Source organism: Gossypium hirsutum, chromosome A05 (genome assembly GCF_007990345.1).
Source record: "Gossypium hirsutum isolate 1008001.06 chromosome A05, Gossypium_hirsutum_v2.1, whole genome shotgun sequence".
Lineage (NCBI taxonomy): Eukaryota > Viridiplantae > Streptophyta > Magnoliopsida > Malvales > Malvaceae > Gossypium > Gossypium hirsutum.
Genome location: NC_053428.1, coordinates 78,563,004 through 78,581,722, shown reverse-complemented (window position 1 = coordinate 78,581,722; position 18,719 = coordinate 78,563,004). Strand labels below are relative to the sequence as shown.

Genomic DNA, 18,719 nt, shown 5'->3' with positions numbered 1-18,719 from the left:
ACTGGACCAAATTGGAATTAATTGGGAAAAAGGTAAAATTGTTGATTAGTCCTTAAAGGAGTGATCATTTGTTATTTTGACCAGGTAAGTTCATACGATATGTTTATGTTAAATTTTTATTTTTTTAAACTTATAATTGTAAATATGTTTAATTGAAATTTTGATTGTTTATGATTTAATACAAAAAGGTGAGATATGGATTAAATCAGAAAGAAATGACAATTTGACAATAAATTGAATATAGTGAATTGCAATCTGAGATTGATTAGTTGAATTGAATCAAATTGATATGATTATACTTGATCTTTGAAATAGAGGACTGAATCGAATAGATTTAGAAATATTGTAAATTGTTCTAATTTCGAAATTAGTTTTACGATAAGACGAATTATAATGTTATGCATACAAATTGATAATTGGTTGATGAAATGACAACATTGAATTAAGGAATTGGCTTATAAACGAAATTGAGAAACTATTACCCTATTAATTGTTCGGGCAAAGTCTGATATAGTTGGAATGCCAAAAGATAGGAAAAGTTTAGGGTTATTGCAACTACGTGTCAAGGAGTGCTGGGCACACTTAGTTTTTGATTATACCGACCAGTGCTGGGTGCAACTTACTATTTTAGATTAATTTGATAGGCACTGGGTGCCAAACTAATGTGATTGGTTGGATCCATGTATCCATTCGAGTCCGAATCAGATTGATAGGGGTATAAATAAAAATGTGATAAATGATATTTGAATTGGGTTGATATTATGATTTGATGATTTGTATACATATTACGATTTATGGATATCGATGGTATGTGAAAAATCATATGAACTGATTATACGAGCCCAGAGGGTCGATAAGGAATACGATAAATCAATGAATTCAATTCAAAATTCGAATATGGAAATGAAATCATAATTGATATTAAATTGAAATTGGATGTATAACTGATAAATAGATGGAATGATATGGTATAATAAGAATAATGTTCATATGGTTAAATGTTGAATTGATTTTGAGAATGGTATTGAAATGTGATTCTAGGTGATTTGGTTTATCTCATATTGAAATGTTATATGATGAGGTTAAATGTTAACTCACCTTTTTTATATTTGATTTGCCTTGGTAGGCAAACTTTATCAAGCTAAGTAGCATGCAGTGCTTAATTATAACCTAAGATATTACTTGGTTTAATAACTGTGAACTTTCTAAGTATTTTTAATGCTTACTCCATTTGTTTTCCCTTTCCCTGTAGATTGTCGACTTGTGAAACGTGTCTAGTGGATCTGTGAGGAGCTCACACTATTATTGATTTGATAGTCTTTCTATCATTAAAAGCTTGATTTTGTGGCATTTAAAAAGGTTTCAATATGGTTTGGTATTGATTTCGTAAGTTGATGAAATGGTCCATATATACTGCTTGTTTCGAATATGTGTATAATATGCATATAAGGCTTGAAGTGTATATGTGTGTAACTGGAAGTTTTCATGTGTTTGAATTATGAATGTGGTTAGTTGTTAGATGCCTTATTAAAGCGCTCAAAATGTACAAAATGGTATTATGGTTCACAAATGGTTGAAGCTTTCAAATGGTCATATTTGATTGTGAAAAGGGTTTGATTAGTGTGTATAAAATTGTATAAGTTGAATTGAATGATTGATAATGCTTATATAACCTTGTTGTGAAATGCTGCCATTGAGGCATATTGGTTAGTTCATTCGGGATTGTCATATCATATGTTTTGGACAAGTCTAAAAGTTGATAGATGTATATGTTTAGCTTATTTGGAAGATTGGTTTTCGTAACTTGCACCAAAAGGCATGTTTTTACACCACATGAGCTAACACATGGTTATGTGCTCGCTGGTAGTTAGAAAGTATTTGTATCACACGTTTTCAGTTTGTTATATGGCCTAGCCATATGACCGTATGACTTTTTATGTAATGTTACATTTTGGTCCACATGGCTTTAGAGAGTTACATGGCCTAGACACACGGCTGTGTGACCCTTATTTTTCATGATTATCTTTAACTTTTAAAAATGTTACAATTTAGTCCTTATTCATGCTTGGGTCTACAAGAGAGCTTTCATAAGTTCAATTAAGGCTAGGATTTAATTGTGTATCTTAACATCTAAGTATTTATGACATGATTGAATATTTGAATGACTTGTTTATGGTATACTTGATCAGAAATTTTAAAAATGTTAAAAAAATATCCCTATTTGATTTGAGTTGACTTTAAACATTCGTATGCTTGAATAAAAGTCAGAAATGAATGTTCATGATATTCAATGTTGAGTTATTATTGATTGCATGATTTGTGATGTGAAATGATAATTTTACTAAGAATTTGTCCTTTGTTGCTCCAGTAATGAATGTAGCACTCAATTGCTCGAGCTCGACGATCGGGTCGCGTAAAGGGTGTTACGCACTAACCATCCAAATAAATTAAATATGACCTAATTACCACATAAACACATGCGCAACTTTTATTTAATCCATTTAGCTAATAAAATTCAGTAGTGATCAACTTTTACAGTTTTTACGATTTAGTCATTATACCTTAATTACTAATCGTTCAATAAAATTACAGGATCAAAAACCAATATAACACTATAATATATCGTGAATATTAATTAATAATATTTATTGACTCGATCATCAAAAAAGGGGATTCTGAAACCACCATTTCCAACACTACTAAAAAACGGGTTTACAAAAAAAGGCGAATATCAATAAAACTAAAATATAGTAGCAAATTTTAATTTTTACCTAAAATATAATGATAAATTTACACATTAATAATCCATTTTTTCTAATGCCCTTTAATATTAATTAGCATATAACTATAATACTAATTAAATGATAACCAATCTAAAATATTGTGTGTAATTTATTACTAGTAAAAAAATAAATCATTAATTAAATAAAACTAATCAAGTGTTATAGGAGTTCTTTAAGTTATATAAAAGTTGCCGTATGGATTTATTTAATTATTAATTATTGTTTGTTTAATATTATAATAAAAATAATATATATTAATATGGTTTTATTTAAAAATTATTTTTAATAGTAATTTAGTAATATAATAAACCGTAAATGTTAATTTTATTCATTCAAAATATTCTTTTTAAAGCATGTGCTTTTATATATATTTATAATTAATTTTTTATTTGTGCAACGTACCAAAAAGTTATTTTAAAAATTGAGTCTTGAATAATCATAATTGTTAATTTATAATAGATTATAATTTTTGAAATTCAGCGTATAATAGATGTATTTGATTGCGAATGAATTTGTTAATTTTAATTAAGTTTTAATGTGTAATTGATTTTTAATGGTTTTTTTTTATTTTTTATATATTAAATGAATTTTATTATTGTAATATAATTTTATAAAAATTGTTTGATAAAATATTTTACCGAAGAACTTAAATATTTTTTTAAAAATTGTTTAAAAGTTATATTTATCACATATATATTTATTTTTTAGATGAAGTTAAAAACAGTATAAGGTATATCATTGAAGACAATTGGATCCCAAGTACCTTCTAGTTTTTGTCGATTTATTTCTTGCAAGTTACGATGTACTTGAGTGGACTGAGCCAGCAGTTTTTATTTTAGGTTATTTTTCTTTTTTAATACCTGCTATTTTGATTTGAAAAGATTGAGAAGGTGATTGTTTAAATTAAGATTAAATGGTATAAAAAATTCTCAAACGTGAAAAAAAAAATTTTAAATTTATTTTTTTTTCAAACTTTTAAAATGTATAAAAAAATTTCTCAAATTTTTTCATTAAAAGCAATTAACCTCCTACTTTTTTTTTAAACTTAATTGTCAAAATTCATCAAAAGGCTTTTTGACCATTAAATTTAACGGTTGATCATTAAAGTTAACTATTTTTAAATTTTTTCAGTTAAAGCCACGACATGTCACAACCATGACGTTACATGTGGCAAAAAATGATAAATATTAAAAATGAAAAATAATTAAATTTTAATATTAAAAATTAGAAATAATAATAATCATAAAAAATATAAAAAAATGTACAATTTTATAAATCTCATTAACAATTATAAAATGTGACAAAAAGAACATTTAATCATTAACTTTAATCGTTGACCATTAAAGTTAACGACTTACAATTTTTTTGTAAAAGCCATCACGTATCACAATACAGCATGACATGCATCGAAAAATGATAAAAAAATAAAAATCAATAAAAGTTATTAAAAATTTATAAAATATTTCTTTTAGTACGATAATTTTTATAATTTTTTTACGAATTTTATTTTTTTCTATATTTCTATATATTTTATAAATTTATTTTTACGATTTTATAATTATAATTTAATATTTAAAATTAATTTTATGTTAAAAATAAATTTGATGTGTCGATAAATTAGATAGTCAACGTGGGACGATATCTATGATTATAATTATAATTATTTTAAAATAATTTTATTTTCATATCTTGTTTCACTTAAAACTTTAACTACAAAAGACTCAGACCACATAATTCGGGTATTGAAGAAATCTAATTTCAACCTCCCTTGCGAAAAAAAATTCATGGATGGGGATGGAGATAAAAGATGAAAGTAAGAGACCCAAATCATTGAAATCAACCATTTTAGCAACCATAAATCAAGGGCCCTGAGCCACATAGTTCCAAACATGATCACTGAAAAGCTCCCAAAACAGATCAATGGAGTCAACAATTTAGCGGTAAAACCATATAAAAAAAATTAAAGATAGCATCCTAAAATGGTTACTTTTTCTTGCATTGATTCACAATCAAGTATTACTTGTACAACAAGGTAGAACAACCCAGAAGGGAAACTACTGCAAACCCAAATATACCACAGATATACCGGAGACATTCTATTGTCTCTCGGACTATGAAACAAGTGAAAAAACAGATGGTGTATGCACTGTGGTTGGAATGTAAAACAAAAGAAAAGAGTGTTTTGGTTTGAATAAAAGGCTTTAATTTAGTAATGAACGGATGAGGGTGATGGTGGACATTGGTAGCACTTAGCGAAGAGTCCGGATGTATCGACTTGTTTGATGAAATTAGCCATGCTAGCCCAACCTCCTAACCCAAAACCGATAACGAGTACCCATATAATTGTGAATGTGTTCAGTGCATACACTGCTGTCCAACTTGGTAGGAAGAAGGGAGGCTTCTTGGCTGCATTCTGTTTATCACCAAAGAATCAAAGTTAAGTTGATGAATTTAAACTGTGTTTTGATCTCATGTTAGTCTCAACCTTTGTTGCTCATACTCGGGTTTGAGTGTCGGATAATTAGTTTGGTCAGCATGAAACTTAAACAGAGTGATAATGAAAGGCTACCAACCTCAAATCTTTGTTTTTCATAAATTATGTTCATCTTTACCTTTGAATCCCCTGGTGTGACTTAGAAGAGAAAACGACCAACAATCTAATGTTCAGAATCAAATCTGAAAAATAGTACTAGTTTCCGATACAATGACCGGAAAGGAAAGCTCTCTAACTGCCTCTTAAGCATCAAAATTACAGAACCATGAAGGCTATCCTAAGGAATCATCCTGTATCTCAATCTGGTTTCATCATGATGGCTAGGAAAGGGTGGTTCATAGTGATAGACAAGCAAACATAATTGGAGCATTTGACAATGGCAGCTGGATTTTCACAAACATTTGGTAGAAAATGAAGATAAGAAAAGAAAGAAATTGTGCTGTTTACAGACTTACCTTTCGAGCGGAGGCTGATTTATAGGTGAACATGTGAGCCAAGGCAGGGATGATGTAGACAGTGAAGCTAACCAGAAGAGAACCTACAGCTGAGTTAATAGGTCCGAAGAACGGAAATATGATAGCCAAGAACCATATAGGAATCACCACAGGTAACCGGCACACTGCCCTCAAACATATGCTCTTTGTGTCATGCATCCCCACCACTTTCTCCCACACAAAGTACAATGGTGTACACGCAAACCCAAATGTAATAAACTGAAAATTAGAAGCCGAAAACCAATTAGTTTTTACTAATCCAATATGGCTAAGGTAGCATAAGAAGTCAATCACCTGGTGAATTAACATTAGGATAACTGCAGCATCACGCCACGCAGAATGTGGAAGGAGTGAAAAGGCATTGGAATGATCTAGGAGTTGATCGCCAAAAGCCCAGTAGACAGAAGTGGCCGACGGGATGGTTAGGGAGAACACATATAGGGTGGCCAATAGATATATGGACTTGAACTTTTGAGGCTTCCACATTGCATGCATAATTTCACTGTAAAAGTTCACCAAAATTCGTCCAATAAACTTAGTTTCACTCAAAAGTGACCAAAGGGACAAAATTGCAACTTCTTATTTACACAATAGAATAGGTCTACAGATCTGCTACAGCTAAAGAGGGTTGAAAAACCTTGGGTTAAAGTAGAAAAGGACGCTCTGCAATTATCATGATGGAAACCCCACTCAAAGAAGTGGATTTCATAAAGCTCAACACAACCAAGAGTACAGTTTTCATTACTTCATTATATTCTCTTTCCCTATGGTATTTATTTTGATAACCTTGTATACGGGCATATGTGCAACACTGGTATTTTCATTTCTTTTAAGAAAAAGTTTTTAGGATCCTTGGAGAGCCATTTCTCCAAACTATGTTTGGATTTATGTTTAGCGCAACTGTCAAACACAGGTACTTGAAGAAAAATAAGGAGTTCTACCAAAATCAGGGTTGACACATACATTTCACTACTCATCGGCAAAGTTTCTGCTCAACAAAATAAAGCAAAAATTAGTACTATATTATTTTTGGAAAAGTAGTAATTATAGTATTTACTCGGACTAAGTGTGAGTGTCAATTACGGTTTTATATCCAAATGGGTATGGTTAGATTTTTCTAAGTAATTTCATGTAATTGGAGAGTCCTTGGAAGCCATATCTTAGTATCCATACATTACATGAAATGTCGAATACCAATACTTTAAGAAAAATAAAAAGTCTGAGCAGCATAGATAACACCTACACTGTGACAGCATGTCCACCGAATGTGTAGAGGATATTGGTGGCGCCTGTGAAGTACAATACCAACTTAGTTGGACCTTGGTGAGTTACACCTTCCGTCTGTAAAAAGAAGACAAAATAAGTGTCTTCTGTACTCATTTCCAAGACATACATATCGGGAAAGATTTGCTTTTACTCTTTTTTTTTTTTTTTAATAAGTGTCTTCTGTACTCATTTCCAAGACATACATATAGGGATATATCCAAACATGGATATGAAGATATAATCCTTGAAGGATCTTCCACATACCTAGAAATCATAGGAAAAGAAGAATTAAACATATCCATGTTGGACACATTTTCGTGTCTGACACGCACACTCCATCCAGTCTGAGTTTTACCTGGCCATGGACAAGGGATGCAATGGTCAAATACCATGCAGTGTATGTAGTCATTGCAAGCCCCAGAAAAGACCAGATTCTATAGTTGTGAAATGAAGGGATGAACACTGTTGTGGCACAGCAAGCTCCAAAGATATAAGTCCATGTCCTTTTGTCTAACTTATCATTTATGTAATATATATTGCTGTAATGAACTCATTAAACATAGGAAATCAGTCGATTAATCCATTAAGGATGATACTTTAATGAAAAAAAAAAAAAGAACTGGACCTGGCACAGGCAATAAGCTGAATGACCGATCCAAAGAGCAGAAAAGTGCAGTTAAAAGCCAATCCAATAGCTTTCCAATAAGGTCCCAAAAGACCGTCTAACACTTCAAACCACTGCATGTTAAAGATTTTGATTATATTTTTCTTCTGTTTTTTCCCCCCAAGTATATATGCATGTGTGTGTGTATACATATATTTAAAGGGTCTGTTTATCTTGAAAAAAAAACCTGTATGACATGGTTCTTGAAGCTAAAGTTCTCTTTCTCTTTTCTGCTTCTGTACTCAATATAAAGAACACTGATGAGATAAGCAGTCCAGCTTCCAAGAACACCATAGAAAATCTGCAGAATAATCCCAGAAAGCATTCCCATTTGAGAAAAAGAATATGGTAGTGTTAAAAGAACTTGAGCCACCTGCAGAAACAAAGAACAATCTTTTTTTTCAGTTTACTAGATTTTAAACTACTTTGACTACAATTTCGAGTTGGGATTTTTAGTACCTGATTTGAAGCACAGCTAAACCAGGCATCATAAACTGAACCACCATGCCAAAGAAGGCTCTTAACACTGAAAATGGAATGATCTCCTTTCTCCTCCAACTCCACCTCTTTTTCTTCATTTTCAGTCGACTCGTTAAAGCTTTCAACAATGGCCCCCTCTGCCTGTTTCTCTCCTGGCATTGCTTCACTTCTCTATAGACTAAAAACAAAAACAAAAAATTTAAACCAAACCCACCGCTTAAAACTGATCAAAAACTAAAAAACACAAGCCCATTTAGAACAGGAACCTCAAATATTTGACAGTTACCTTATTCCAGGGGAGCCAATTGGCACTTGGGAAACTGACTTATAATGGAGAAATAGAGAAAAAAAAAGAAGACAAACACTTGACAAATGTGAGACTACCCGCAAAGCAGCTTCAGCTTCTTTAACTGCTCTCGATGAAAAGATTGAGAGAGAGAGAAAGATCGAGTGTATTTATCTCGAGTTTTGGGGTGGCTATTACAGCTTTGATTTTGTATACAATTTACAAAATTTATATATCAAAAAAAATTAATTGAATAGATTGAATATAGTTGTAATGGAATAGACTTGTAATAGAATAGATATGTAATAAATAATTTAATTGTTTAGTTGAATGGAATAGAATAGAATTGTAATAGTATTATTGTGTTTGGTTGAATGGAATGAAATTGTAATAGCATAAGAAAAAGAACTAAAATAATCAGAACACCCTTAACAGATTTTTTTTTTTAAATTGATAATTATTGTTATTGTTATTAAATTTTAATAAAATTATTATTGAAAATAATTTAATAAAAATAATAAATAATTTAACCATATTTTAACATAATTATTATTAAATATAATTTAATAAAAAATATGATTTAATAACATTCTTAATATATTATTATTATATGAATTAAAAAATCAAAATATATAATACTATAAAAAATATATAATATATTTTATTATTTTTAAACTACAATACATATTTAATGTGCTAAAATATCATTACAGAAACAAATAATTTAATTATTTTACAATAAAAAATAATTAAATATTAGAAGTAATAAATAACTTAAGAATTATATTTCACATCCAAGCATAATATTCATATATTAACAAAAAGTTACATGATTTCATTAGTTTATATGTCATAATCTATATGTTTTAAAATTTTACAACATCAAAAAGTTACAACATTGTAATGACATTCTATCATGTCATTATACCATCTAAATATTACAAACACAAAAAGATACCAAAATATAATCAATACAACCATGATTTTTAATGGTCAACAAGAAATATTCTGACCCATTCCAACCGCATAGCAGAAGGTGAACTAAAGAAAATGAGCATTTGCGTTGGATGATCTAGAATTTTGCTCAATGCTCGATAGCGCTCATCCTCAGTTAAGCCTTCTACTTCACATAATGTTGGATATAATTTCAGAACACTTTCTTAAATGGTCATTTTTGACTTTTGTTGAATTAGCACTTCAGAAGCAATTCTCTTACTGATTTCAAGGCCAACAGTCCGTATATTTTCCGCCAATAAAGTGGCAGCATCATTAAATGAAGTAAAAGAATCACTTGTATCAGAAATCTTTTTTTCCTTCTTTGAAGATGTAGAATCACCTTGATTTCTAACTGGTTGCAGTTGTGTAGCTGAAAGATCCATGTCATCCAAAGAAACATCAGCTTCGCATCCATGGAAATCGTTTATTTCTTCATTAGTATTTGTTGCAGCTACATCCTCAACATCTATTTCTTCAATAATATCAGCGGCTGTTTGAGCATCTTTTCCAGTGGCTCAATCTTTTGCGTAAATGGCAGTAAGTTGGTCATAATAAGGGAAACTCCGATGTCTAAATTGAGCAACTTATTTATGACTCTATAAAAATGAGGAATTTATATTAGATATAAGTTTGATCAAAATAAGATAATAAAGACTTGAAATAATTCTTACATTTATATATGAGTTCCACATCGCATCTTAAGCAACAGCAAGCTGCCTATGCTCATCCCAACCAAAGCTGCTATTATTTTTTCCACTAAGAATGTCATAAACGATTGACTAATCCCTTTTCAATGTCTTATAACTCGATTCAAGATTAGGTTTAGCCTTCAACATAGCATGGGGTAAAACTTTTTCTAGCATTTTTTCCAATTCATTTAAATAGCCGACTTTGAATCCCGTATCTGCATTAAAGGTTCCAGCATTGTGCAAGTCGACCATACAAGCAACCAATGCAGCATCCTCTTTTGGAACCCATTTCCTTTTGGTTTCTCGAGAACTTTGGAATGAAACACTTGATTGTGAAAAGCCTGACACAACTATCTTAAGAAAAAACTTAAATTAAAATTAAGTTCAATATTATAATTCAAAAGGTCAATAATTTATAAAATTATAACACATAATGAATTAAAAGAAAATAAATTATCATTCAACAAGTCTAGTACAATACAAAAAAAAAAAACAATTCAAACACCACCAAAGTTTTATAAACTAGATACATGAAATAACATAAACAACTTAACGTTTACTATTTTTACCCTAAACCTAACTAATTTCTAAATGCTTGCCATTCATCAAACATTTGGTTGCCTAGTTCCATCCTCCAAGTAGCCCATGCATCATATAGATGAATATTTACAATATTGAGTTCATCATCATCTATCACATTACTAGGTAATCCTTCTCGAAACTCAGCTTCAATAGGATCAAGACTCATATAGGTTCGAATAAAATTATGGAGCAAACAACATGCAATAATCATTCTATTGTGCACCCTCACAGGATAGAATGATGGATTCTTAAGTATTCCCCATCTAAGTTTTAAAAATCCAAAACATCTTTGAATAACATTACGCGCTAAAGCATGTTTCATATTGAAAAATTCTTCCAGAGTACTTGACTGGCAACCCTGACGTCACTCATTCAAATGATATCTTTGTCCTCTAAAAGGCACAAGAAATCCCTCACGATTTGTGTATCCAGCATCAACTAGATAATAACAACCTATAAAAAAAACTATTTGTCATGGTTAATTTCCCAAAAAAGTATGATCTTAAAAATTAATTCAAATTCCTCTAAATTTGCGCTTTACCATGAGGAACTTTTAGTCTATGTCTCCTACTAATGGCATCTCGAATAACTCGTCCATCAGCAATAGAACCTTCCCAACCAGGAAGAACATAAAAAAATTGCATATCAGGTGTACAAAAACCTAACATATTTGTTGCTATGTCACCTTTTCGCGTTTGATATCTAGGTTTATCAACTGTTGGAACCCTAATCTTGATGTGGGTTCCATCTAAAGCACCTAAGCAATTCTACAGCACATGTATAAAACCTCATGTTAGGATACTATATTTAAATCTAAATGGACTAAATTATGTACGAGCTATATATAGAACTCACTCCAATACCTTGAACCATTTCCACCTTGGGTCTGTAGAATTAGCTGTAATTGGCTCTGCCTTTTTAAATAACACATTTTGTAAGCGTATGACAGTACTTAAAACGTTGTGAAATGATCTGCTAACGGTTTCCCCGGACCTATTAAAGTGATGCTTGATATCTCTTTTTTTAAGGTGATGAGAAATGATATGTAAAAACATTGCCACTTGCTCATCAACAAGCATGTTCCTTGACGACTTCAGACCCGTTAAAGTTTGTAACATCTCACATAGTTTAAAAAAGGTAATTCTATTCATCTTAACTTGTTCAATACAGGTCTCGTCACTAGCATATACAAGTCTTTTCACATAATCTCATTTTGCATAAAAATCTAAAATATAGGATCTAATCCTTGGTCTATAACTATGTAGGCTATGGATGGCACTCAATGCAACTAAGAACCAACTCACAACTGTACACATTTGCAGCCACATTGTAATAGCAAGACCAATTCTTTTACGCCTCTCACTTTGTACTATTAAAGGCAGACGAGCCGTTACTACAAAATATTAAAGTATTACATATCTTCAAATCGTAGTAAAAGGGTCACATTTCTCCAATACTAATTTCAATAACAGTAAAACAAAATCAAAGAATTTAATTGCCAAAGAACTTACAGTGATTCAGTGAATATAAGATGCTCAACTCTGGGTGGAGAAAGCAATCAAACAAGCCAAATAAGAAGAGGAAGCAATAACAAACTGTCAAAAGAAAAATGAACAATACATATTAAGAATATTTACAAAGCACAAAATAAAAATTACAACTAAATATAAGGGTCTATTTAGAATCTTTAAAAAAAATACAAAATAAATTCACTACTTTAGCCTACAAGCGCTTGTTTTATGTTTTTATCCTACAAAAAAAATCCGTTTTTTTAAAACATCCTATTTTATGACTCATTTGAATGGTTGATGAGGTAAGTTGAAGTAAATTTATAGAGAAAAATTAATAAATAGGATAAGTCTGTTTAAAATGATTTGCTTTTGTAAAAGTAAATAATTTATCAAGCATTTAGATTGATTTGTTCAATCTTTTATTTTTATTTTTTTGCAAAACAGCAACTTAGATTGGGTGTTAACATTTACCTCCTTATAGATATATTATATTATATTATATGTTTTTTAATTTAATCTCTAAATTTATTTTTATTCACATTAGTATTGAAATTTGACAATTTTTCTTAAATTTAAACCTAAGGTGGTATTATGATATTGCATAATGTGATTATATAAAACATTATAGTTTTTTTTATAAAAAATAGGTGATAATATGCATTATTAAAAAGTAAATATTGTTTATTTGATGGTAAGGGGTGGGGATTTAGAGGCAATTAATATTTTTGTATTGTATTAAATTAATTAAAAAGGAAATAATAAACCAAGGTTGAAAATAATAGACCACTACACATTTAACACATAATGGTTCCAACTAAAAAATTTAAATAAAAATAAATTTAGTAAAAAACCAAAGGCAAAATGAACACAACAACAGGGCCAAACAAACACTTTTACTTTGTATTGGGGATTAATATTCAATGGCACTTTAGAAAAACTCATCCAACAAAAACTGCAATACCATAAGTCATATCTGATGTTCAAGCTCAATGCAATACCATAACAATAGATCACATTCAAGTTTTAATGGCATAGCAAGATCTTAATGATGATGAAGATGAGTGCAAGGATAATTAGTGACTGTAGTAATGGAAGTGTCAACTCTATAACAGAAAACAGAGGTAAAAGTTATAAAAGGAGAATTAAAATTAGTTCCAGCAGACCAAGTACACAACAAGTCCAGTCTTAATTTTTTCAACCTTTTAGGTAAGCAGCAGACTTGCCGATAAGTCCAATAGTACTTGCAGTTGGTCAAATGTCTTAGGCCTGCAAAACAATATAAAAGGAATATAACTCATTGATCTCGTAGCAGAATCTTAAGTCATATATGATGTTCAAGCTCAATGCAATACCATAACCATAGCCCACAAATACTTAAACTTAACCAAACTGGGTAAATAATTCAACAAGTTAAGATGCATACTTTCAACAGGCTCCTCAGGGCCGAAGTGTAAACTTACTTTGTTTCCATTGTCAACATCACGAAACTCTACCTGTAGTTTTAGGGGGGGAACAATTATTTTAGTTAATTTTCTGTTATTGTAGCTCACTAAAGAATATGAGCAATTAGGAATATTGTGAAAAGTGAACAATACATATTTATCAAATTTCTATTACAGACTTTTGCACTTATTTACAGTGAGAATTCTGCAACTCTAAAATAATTAAACAACACATAAAAAAGCAAAAAAATTAGAAAATGAAAAAAGTTAACATTTCTTACTCCAAACGTAACAAAATGAAATCGAATTCCATTTTGCTTTTGCATTCAAACAGACGCAAGTAGCATCCATAATACTCAGAATTGATTGAGCAAATGTAATACTTAACCCTTCTATGAGAGATCAGATAAAAAGCTCAGTAGAAAGCACAAATTTAAAGAAAAAGCCGGAGATAGGAATAATAAGAGGAAAATGAGAAAAGAAGTAAGCATGGCAAGCGAAGCAGTAAAGGTCAGAGCTTTTAGCTGCAAGGGAGTTTAGGTGGAATTGGCAATGGTGTAGCCATGGGATCTTGATTGGTTAGGGTAATCGATGGAATGTGACCTCAATAAGAAAGCTGACGGTGGTAGGAGAGTGGTGTGAAGGAAGAAAAACAAGAAGAATGACAGAAAGAGCAGAACAAATAGCTTAACTTTGTTCACATTTTACAACCCAAGCTACGCAAACAAATAAGCAAAAAGTTGGTAAAAAAATGGCAGCATAGCCTCATTTGAACTCGACGCCGATAGCGGCAGTTGGAGACGACGGTGGCGACTGGTGAACTTCAAGGCAGCAGATACAATAGTAGCTAGAAAGGGGTAACACCATAGCACAGCCACTTAAATCATGAAACAAAAATTAAGAAACAAAAATTTAGCATGAAACATTTACAAAATTCACACAAACAAACTAAGAACATTTTAAAATAATTTGCTGAAGCTTTTGATTCATTAAAACCCAAAATAATTCAGCTACCAAATCAAACTCTAGAAACCCCCCCCAAAAAAAAGAACACAAAAATTATGAGGATCTAATGAAGAAACCGAGAAGGATCAGAGTGAGACCGAAAAAGAACTTTAACTAACAAAATCATAGGAAAAAAAAAGAATCAAAGGCGATCACTTACCGTAAATAAGGAGGTTCAACGGAAGGAAGATGAAGATGGTGAATGAAGCTTGATTTTTCGTCGATTAAGGATCCAATTTCTATAGGGTTTACTTTGGGAAAAATGTTTATGAAGAAATTGTCGGAAGTGTAAAAGTGAAAACGACGAAGATGAAGATGAGAGACAGGATATTTTGGTCCAAAATAGGGAAAAATGTTATTACTCGTTCCTTTGAATAGCTAATCAGACCCCAAGCCCCTGAATTGCTATTACGGGCCGTAGTATCATGGAAGCTGATTCCATTCAGCGTGTAATAGCCATTACAGGCAACCAAATGTTGGTTTGGTGGTGGGCCCATTGAATTGGGCTATAATTTATTCCTATTACACCCAACCAAACATTGCCTTATTATCGTTAAGAAAACCAGCTAAATACCCAGTTCTTTTAAGCCTATGATTTAAGCCCATTAAATATAAAAAATCACTTTCTTTTCCACATTTAGATTCCAACAAGAATTAGAAGAATTTTCCTATTCTTCGCTTGAAGAAAGGATAAATTAAAAAAAAGTATATGAAACAAGCTAATAACTGAGGGTAAATTCACCTACTTTCCTATCAAGTCATATCAAACTGTGTCTAGTAGGAGGCATTATCAAAAATGTAACGAGAAAGATTTTCTTCAACAACTAAAAACAGTTAGTTTATTTACTGTATAAACTCAAATCATTTTTTTATTTTATTTGCTATATAAATTAGTTTTTTTTTCATTTAAATCACATTCTAATAGTTGTATCAATTCACTTAATTCATCCATTCTTTCAATTCTCTAAATTTTTTAGTTATCAAATTTTCATTCAATTTTTCTCAAAATCTTGTTGTTTTAATTTTATACTTTGTAATTTCTTTTTTTAATTGATTTTTATAATGAAAATTATGCTTATTCGTTTTGAGGACAATCACATTTTTTGTGTCCTATTGTAAATGGTAAGAAAATTTATTAAAATTTTTAATTTTAATTAAGTTCATTATTAAGTTGTTAATATTATTAATTTTATAATTTTTTTATGTTTATATAATCAGGCCAAAAATCAAATTTTAGAGACGTACATACACAATTTAATTGTGAGGGCACCACGTGTTAGTGAATAACACTTGCAAGAGGTGAGATTCTTGCACATGTCTCGTATGGTAGAGGGGACTAAACAAGATCCCACATTTATTCGTGCTTTGATGGAAAGATGGAGACCTGAGACATACACATTCTATCTTTCGTGCAGTGAGTGTACTATTACACTCAAGGACGTAGCTTTACAATTCAGTTTATCGGTGGATGGACCAATCATTACAGCGGCAATGTCATTGGCGATTGGAGTGCAATTTGCAAGCAACTATTAGGGAAGATACTATGGTTGGAAGAAAATTTCAATTATATCGACAACTTCGTGATTACCATTAAAAGAGAATAATATGCCCCGGGCATTCATCCTAAGGTCAATCAGGGGTTTTCTAATGTTTGATAAATCTCAAAATCTAGTACATTTAAGGTAGATACTACAACTCGTCGACTTGAAAGAAGCAGGACAACTTAGTTGGAGATAAATTATATTGGCCACATTGTACTGAGAGATGTATCGGGCGACGCAACCAAAAAAAAATTAAAATCGGTGGTTGCATACTCCTTCTAAGGACATGAGCATGGTATCAACTATCATTTTTATGTTCCCAAGTAAACACCCCTTATTCTTTCCCACTCGTAATAAGGTAAAATACATTTGATAAGATAGTTATCATAATACTTTTTCATTATTATATTTTTGAAATAATATATTATTTTAATAGGTGGAACAATAAGATGAGTTATGTGAGTATAGCAGATGAGCTCGAAGATATCTAACTATTTTTAGATCAATGATCGAAAGCCTATGTTAGTATTTGAATTTTTAAATTAATAATATTTACGTAAGAATTTGAATTTTAATATTAGGTAGATAATAAAATTTTTAATTTCGTACTATAATTCGAATGGATGTCATACACTAATCAGAGAATTCAAGAATACATCCCGGTCGAATTTTTAGCCAATCACAATATCTGGCACGTCAAGGTGCTATTGATAATTTTTTTTACAGTGGAGATGCACGAATCTGATCAAGTGATGCACCAGTTCGGGTTTAGGCAAAGTATTCCTCCGTCACTCTAAGAAATCAAAGAACTACACAAGGTCGACTTGCAAGGGAGAACTGACAGAAATTGGGCGAAATGCCACGACAAATATATCTACATTTGGAAGCATAGGTACGATTTTATACCTATGCGTGAACCAAATCTTGCACCAGAATTGACAACCTCTCCAAATTACATGAAATGATTTAGACACCACGGTAAGCCATATCTACTACTAAAGGAGAAAATGAATAGGCAATGTCGTCACAGGAGGCCAAGACGACCCCACATGAATCCTAGGTTGGGAGTACATGCCTTGATGGAGTTCATCAACTCCAACTCCATACATGTAACCGATGGTTGGACCACCTCCTGGTCAGTATGGTTCATATTTATAGATAAAAACCACATTATGCACCACCATACCATGTATCAACATATTTACAGGTGTCTTTTTTGCACCACCTCCATCCTGAAAACTATATGAGCACAAATACTGACAAAAACATCGATGTATCCACCATCTCTGACAATTTCAACATTTTATCCGTAATCGAGTTATGCAATACCATAAACTTATCTGCTAATAGTATATACCATACACTTATCCACTAATAGTATTGCAAACACCCCCAACGACATTGTTCTACCGAGGTGACTCATCTTCACAAGCACTTGTTACTAGAATGGATGATATACAATGACAAGCTAGGACGACATGGCACTCAAGCACGAAGGAACAAGATGAAGATGAAGATAGAGCTCAAGGTGAAGATGAAAATAAAGAAGATGAGGAGCAGGAACCCCAACTATGAAGAAATCCTCCTCGCAATGGACACCCACTAGGTTGTGGCACATATTCGGCCTAACAACGAAAATGATTTTTTTATAAAATTTTGTCATGTAACTCATCATTTACTTTGTTAACTTTTAATTTGTATTGTATTACATTTTTCCATCGATAATATACCTATTCCAATTATACAAAAAATTGATCTATAGTATTTTACATCAATAATAATATTGAGAAAAATGAAAAACTACGAAAAAAGAAAAAAATTGTTTATATTGTATTTGTAGGAACCCATTTTTGCCCGGGCCCGTGACATGAAATAAACAAAATTTATAAACCAAATTAAATAAATAAAGTGTCCCTGTTAATGTCCAAATTACAACAAACAGTCCTAAAGGCCTAATAACCCAAAGTTTGGTTACATTTTATAGCCCAATTAGTCTAAACCTAAAGGCCTGATAACCCAAAACCCGGTTATACCCATTAAACCATTTAACCCAACAAATAAACAAGGCCCAAATGGCCCAAACCATAAACAGATGACAGAAGGCCTAGGGTTTCTGAAACCCTAGGCACCGTAAGCACCAGACGAAGGCCCTAAACTCGCCCCGCAATCAGTGTGCCAACCCCACCATCGACAAATTCGTGCCATCATCGCCTCAATCAGCGCGCCAGTGAATCACCATCAACTCCCCATCATCACTGGATTTCTCGCTGGTACCTACAAAAAAAAAGAAAGAAGAACAGCAGAGGCAATACAAATATAGCTAGAAATAAAATCAAATATTGTAAATATTGTTTTATGATGATTTTTAGTGGCTATAAAAGCCCGAATCGAAACAATGTAAGGGGGGACTAGTTTTTTTTTACGAGCACATATACAATAAAATACAACAGTTTATCGAAGAAATAGAGGTGATTCGTTTTTATCCT

General features: G+C 31.4%; 1 protein-coding gene across 20 annotated transcripts; it reads right to left on the bottom strand.

Moving 5' to 3' along the window:
- Positions 1 to 4,750: 4,750 nt before the first annotated feature.
- Positions 4,751 to 15,125, bottom strand: LOC107941173 (auxin transporter-like protein 2). Of its 20 annotated transcripts, none has more exons than XM_016874724.2 (13): positions 14,853 to 15,124; positions 14,380 to 14,564; positions 13,706 to 13,738; positions 13,445 to 13,511; positions 12,246 to 12,329; positions 8,161 to 8,359; positions 7,889 to 8,074; positions 7,663 to 7,775; positions 7,393 to 7,576; positions 7,015 to 7,112; positions 6,066 to 6,273; positions 5,733 to 5,990; positions 4,751 to 5,196 (listed from the first exon to the last, which is right to left on the bottom strand). In XM_016874724.2, the coding sequence occupies exons 6-13, from the start codon at positions 8,338 to 8,340 to the stop codon at positions 4,990 to 4,992; spliced, it is 1,434 nt and encodes a 477-aa protein (XP_016730213.1). In that variant the 5' UTR covers positions 8,341 to 8,359; positions 12,246 to 12,329; positions 13,445 to 13,511; positions 13,706 to 13,738; positions 14,380 to 14,564; positions 14,853 to 15,124; the 3' UTR covers positions 4,751 to 4,989. The 20 variants fall into 20 exon arrangements, 9 of the variants coding, with proteins under 9 accessions (XP_016730213.1, XP_016730212.1, XP_016730211.1 ...); XM_016874723.2 differs by having other exon boundaries at positions 13,969 to 14,564; positions 14,853 to 15,123; XM_016874722.2 differs by having other exon boundaries at positions 13,669 to 13,738; positions 14,853 to 15,123.
- Between the last annotated feature and the right edge of the window lie 3,594 nt (positions 15,126 to 18,719).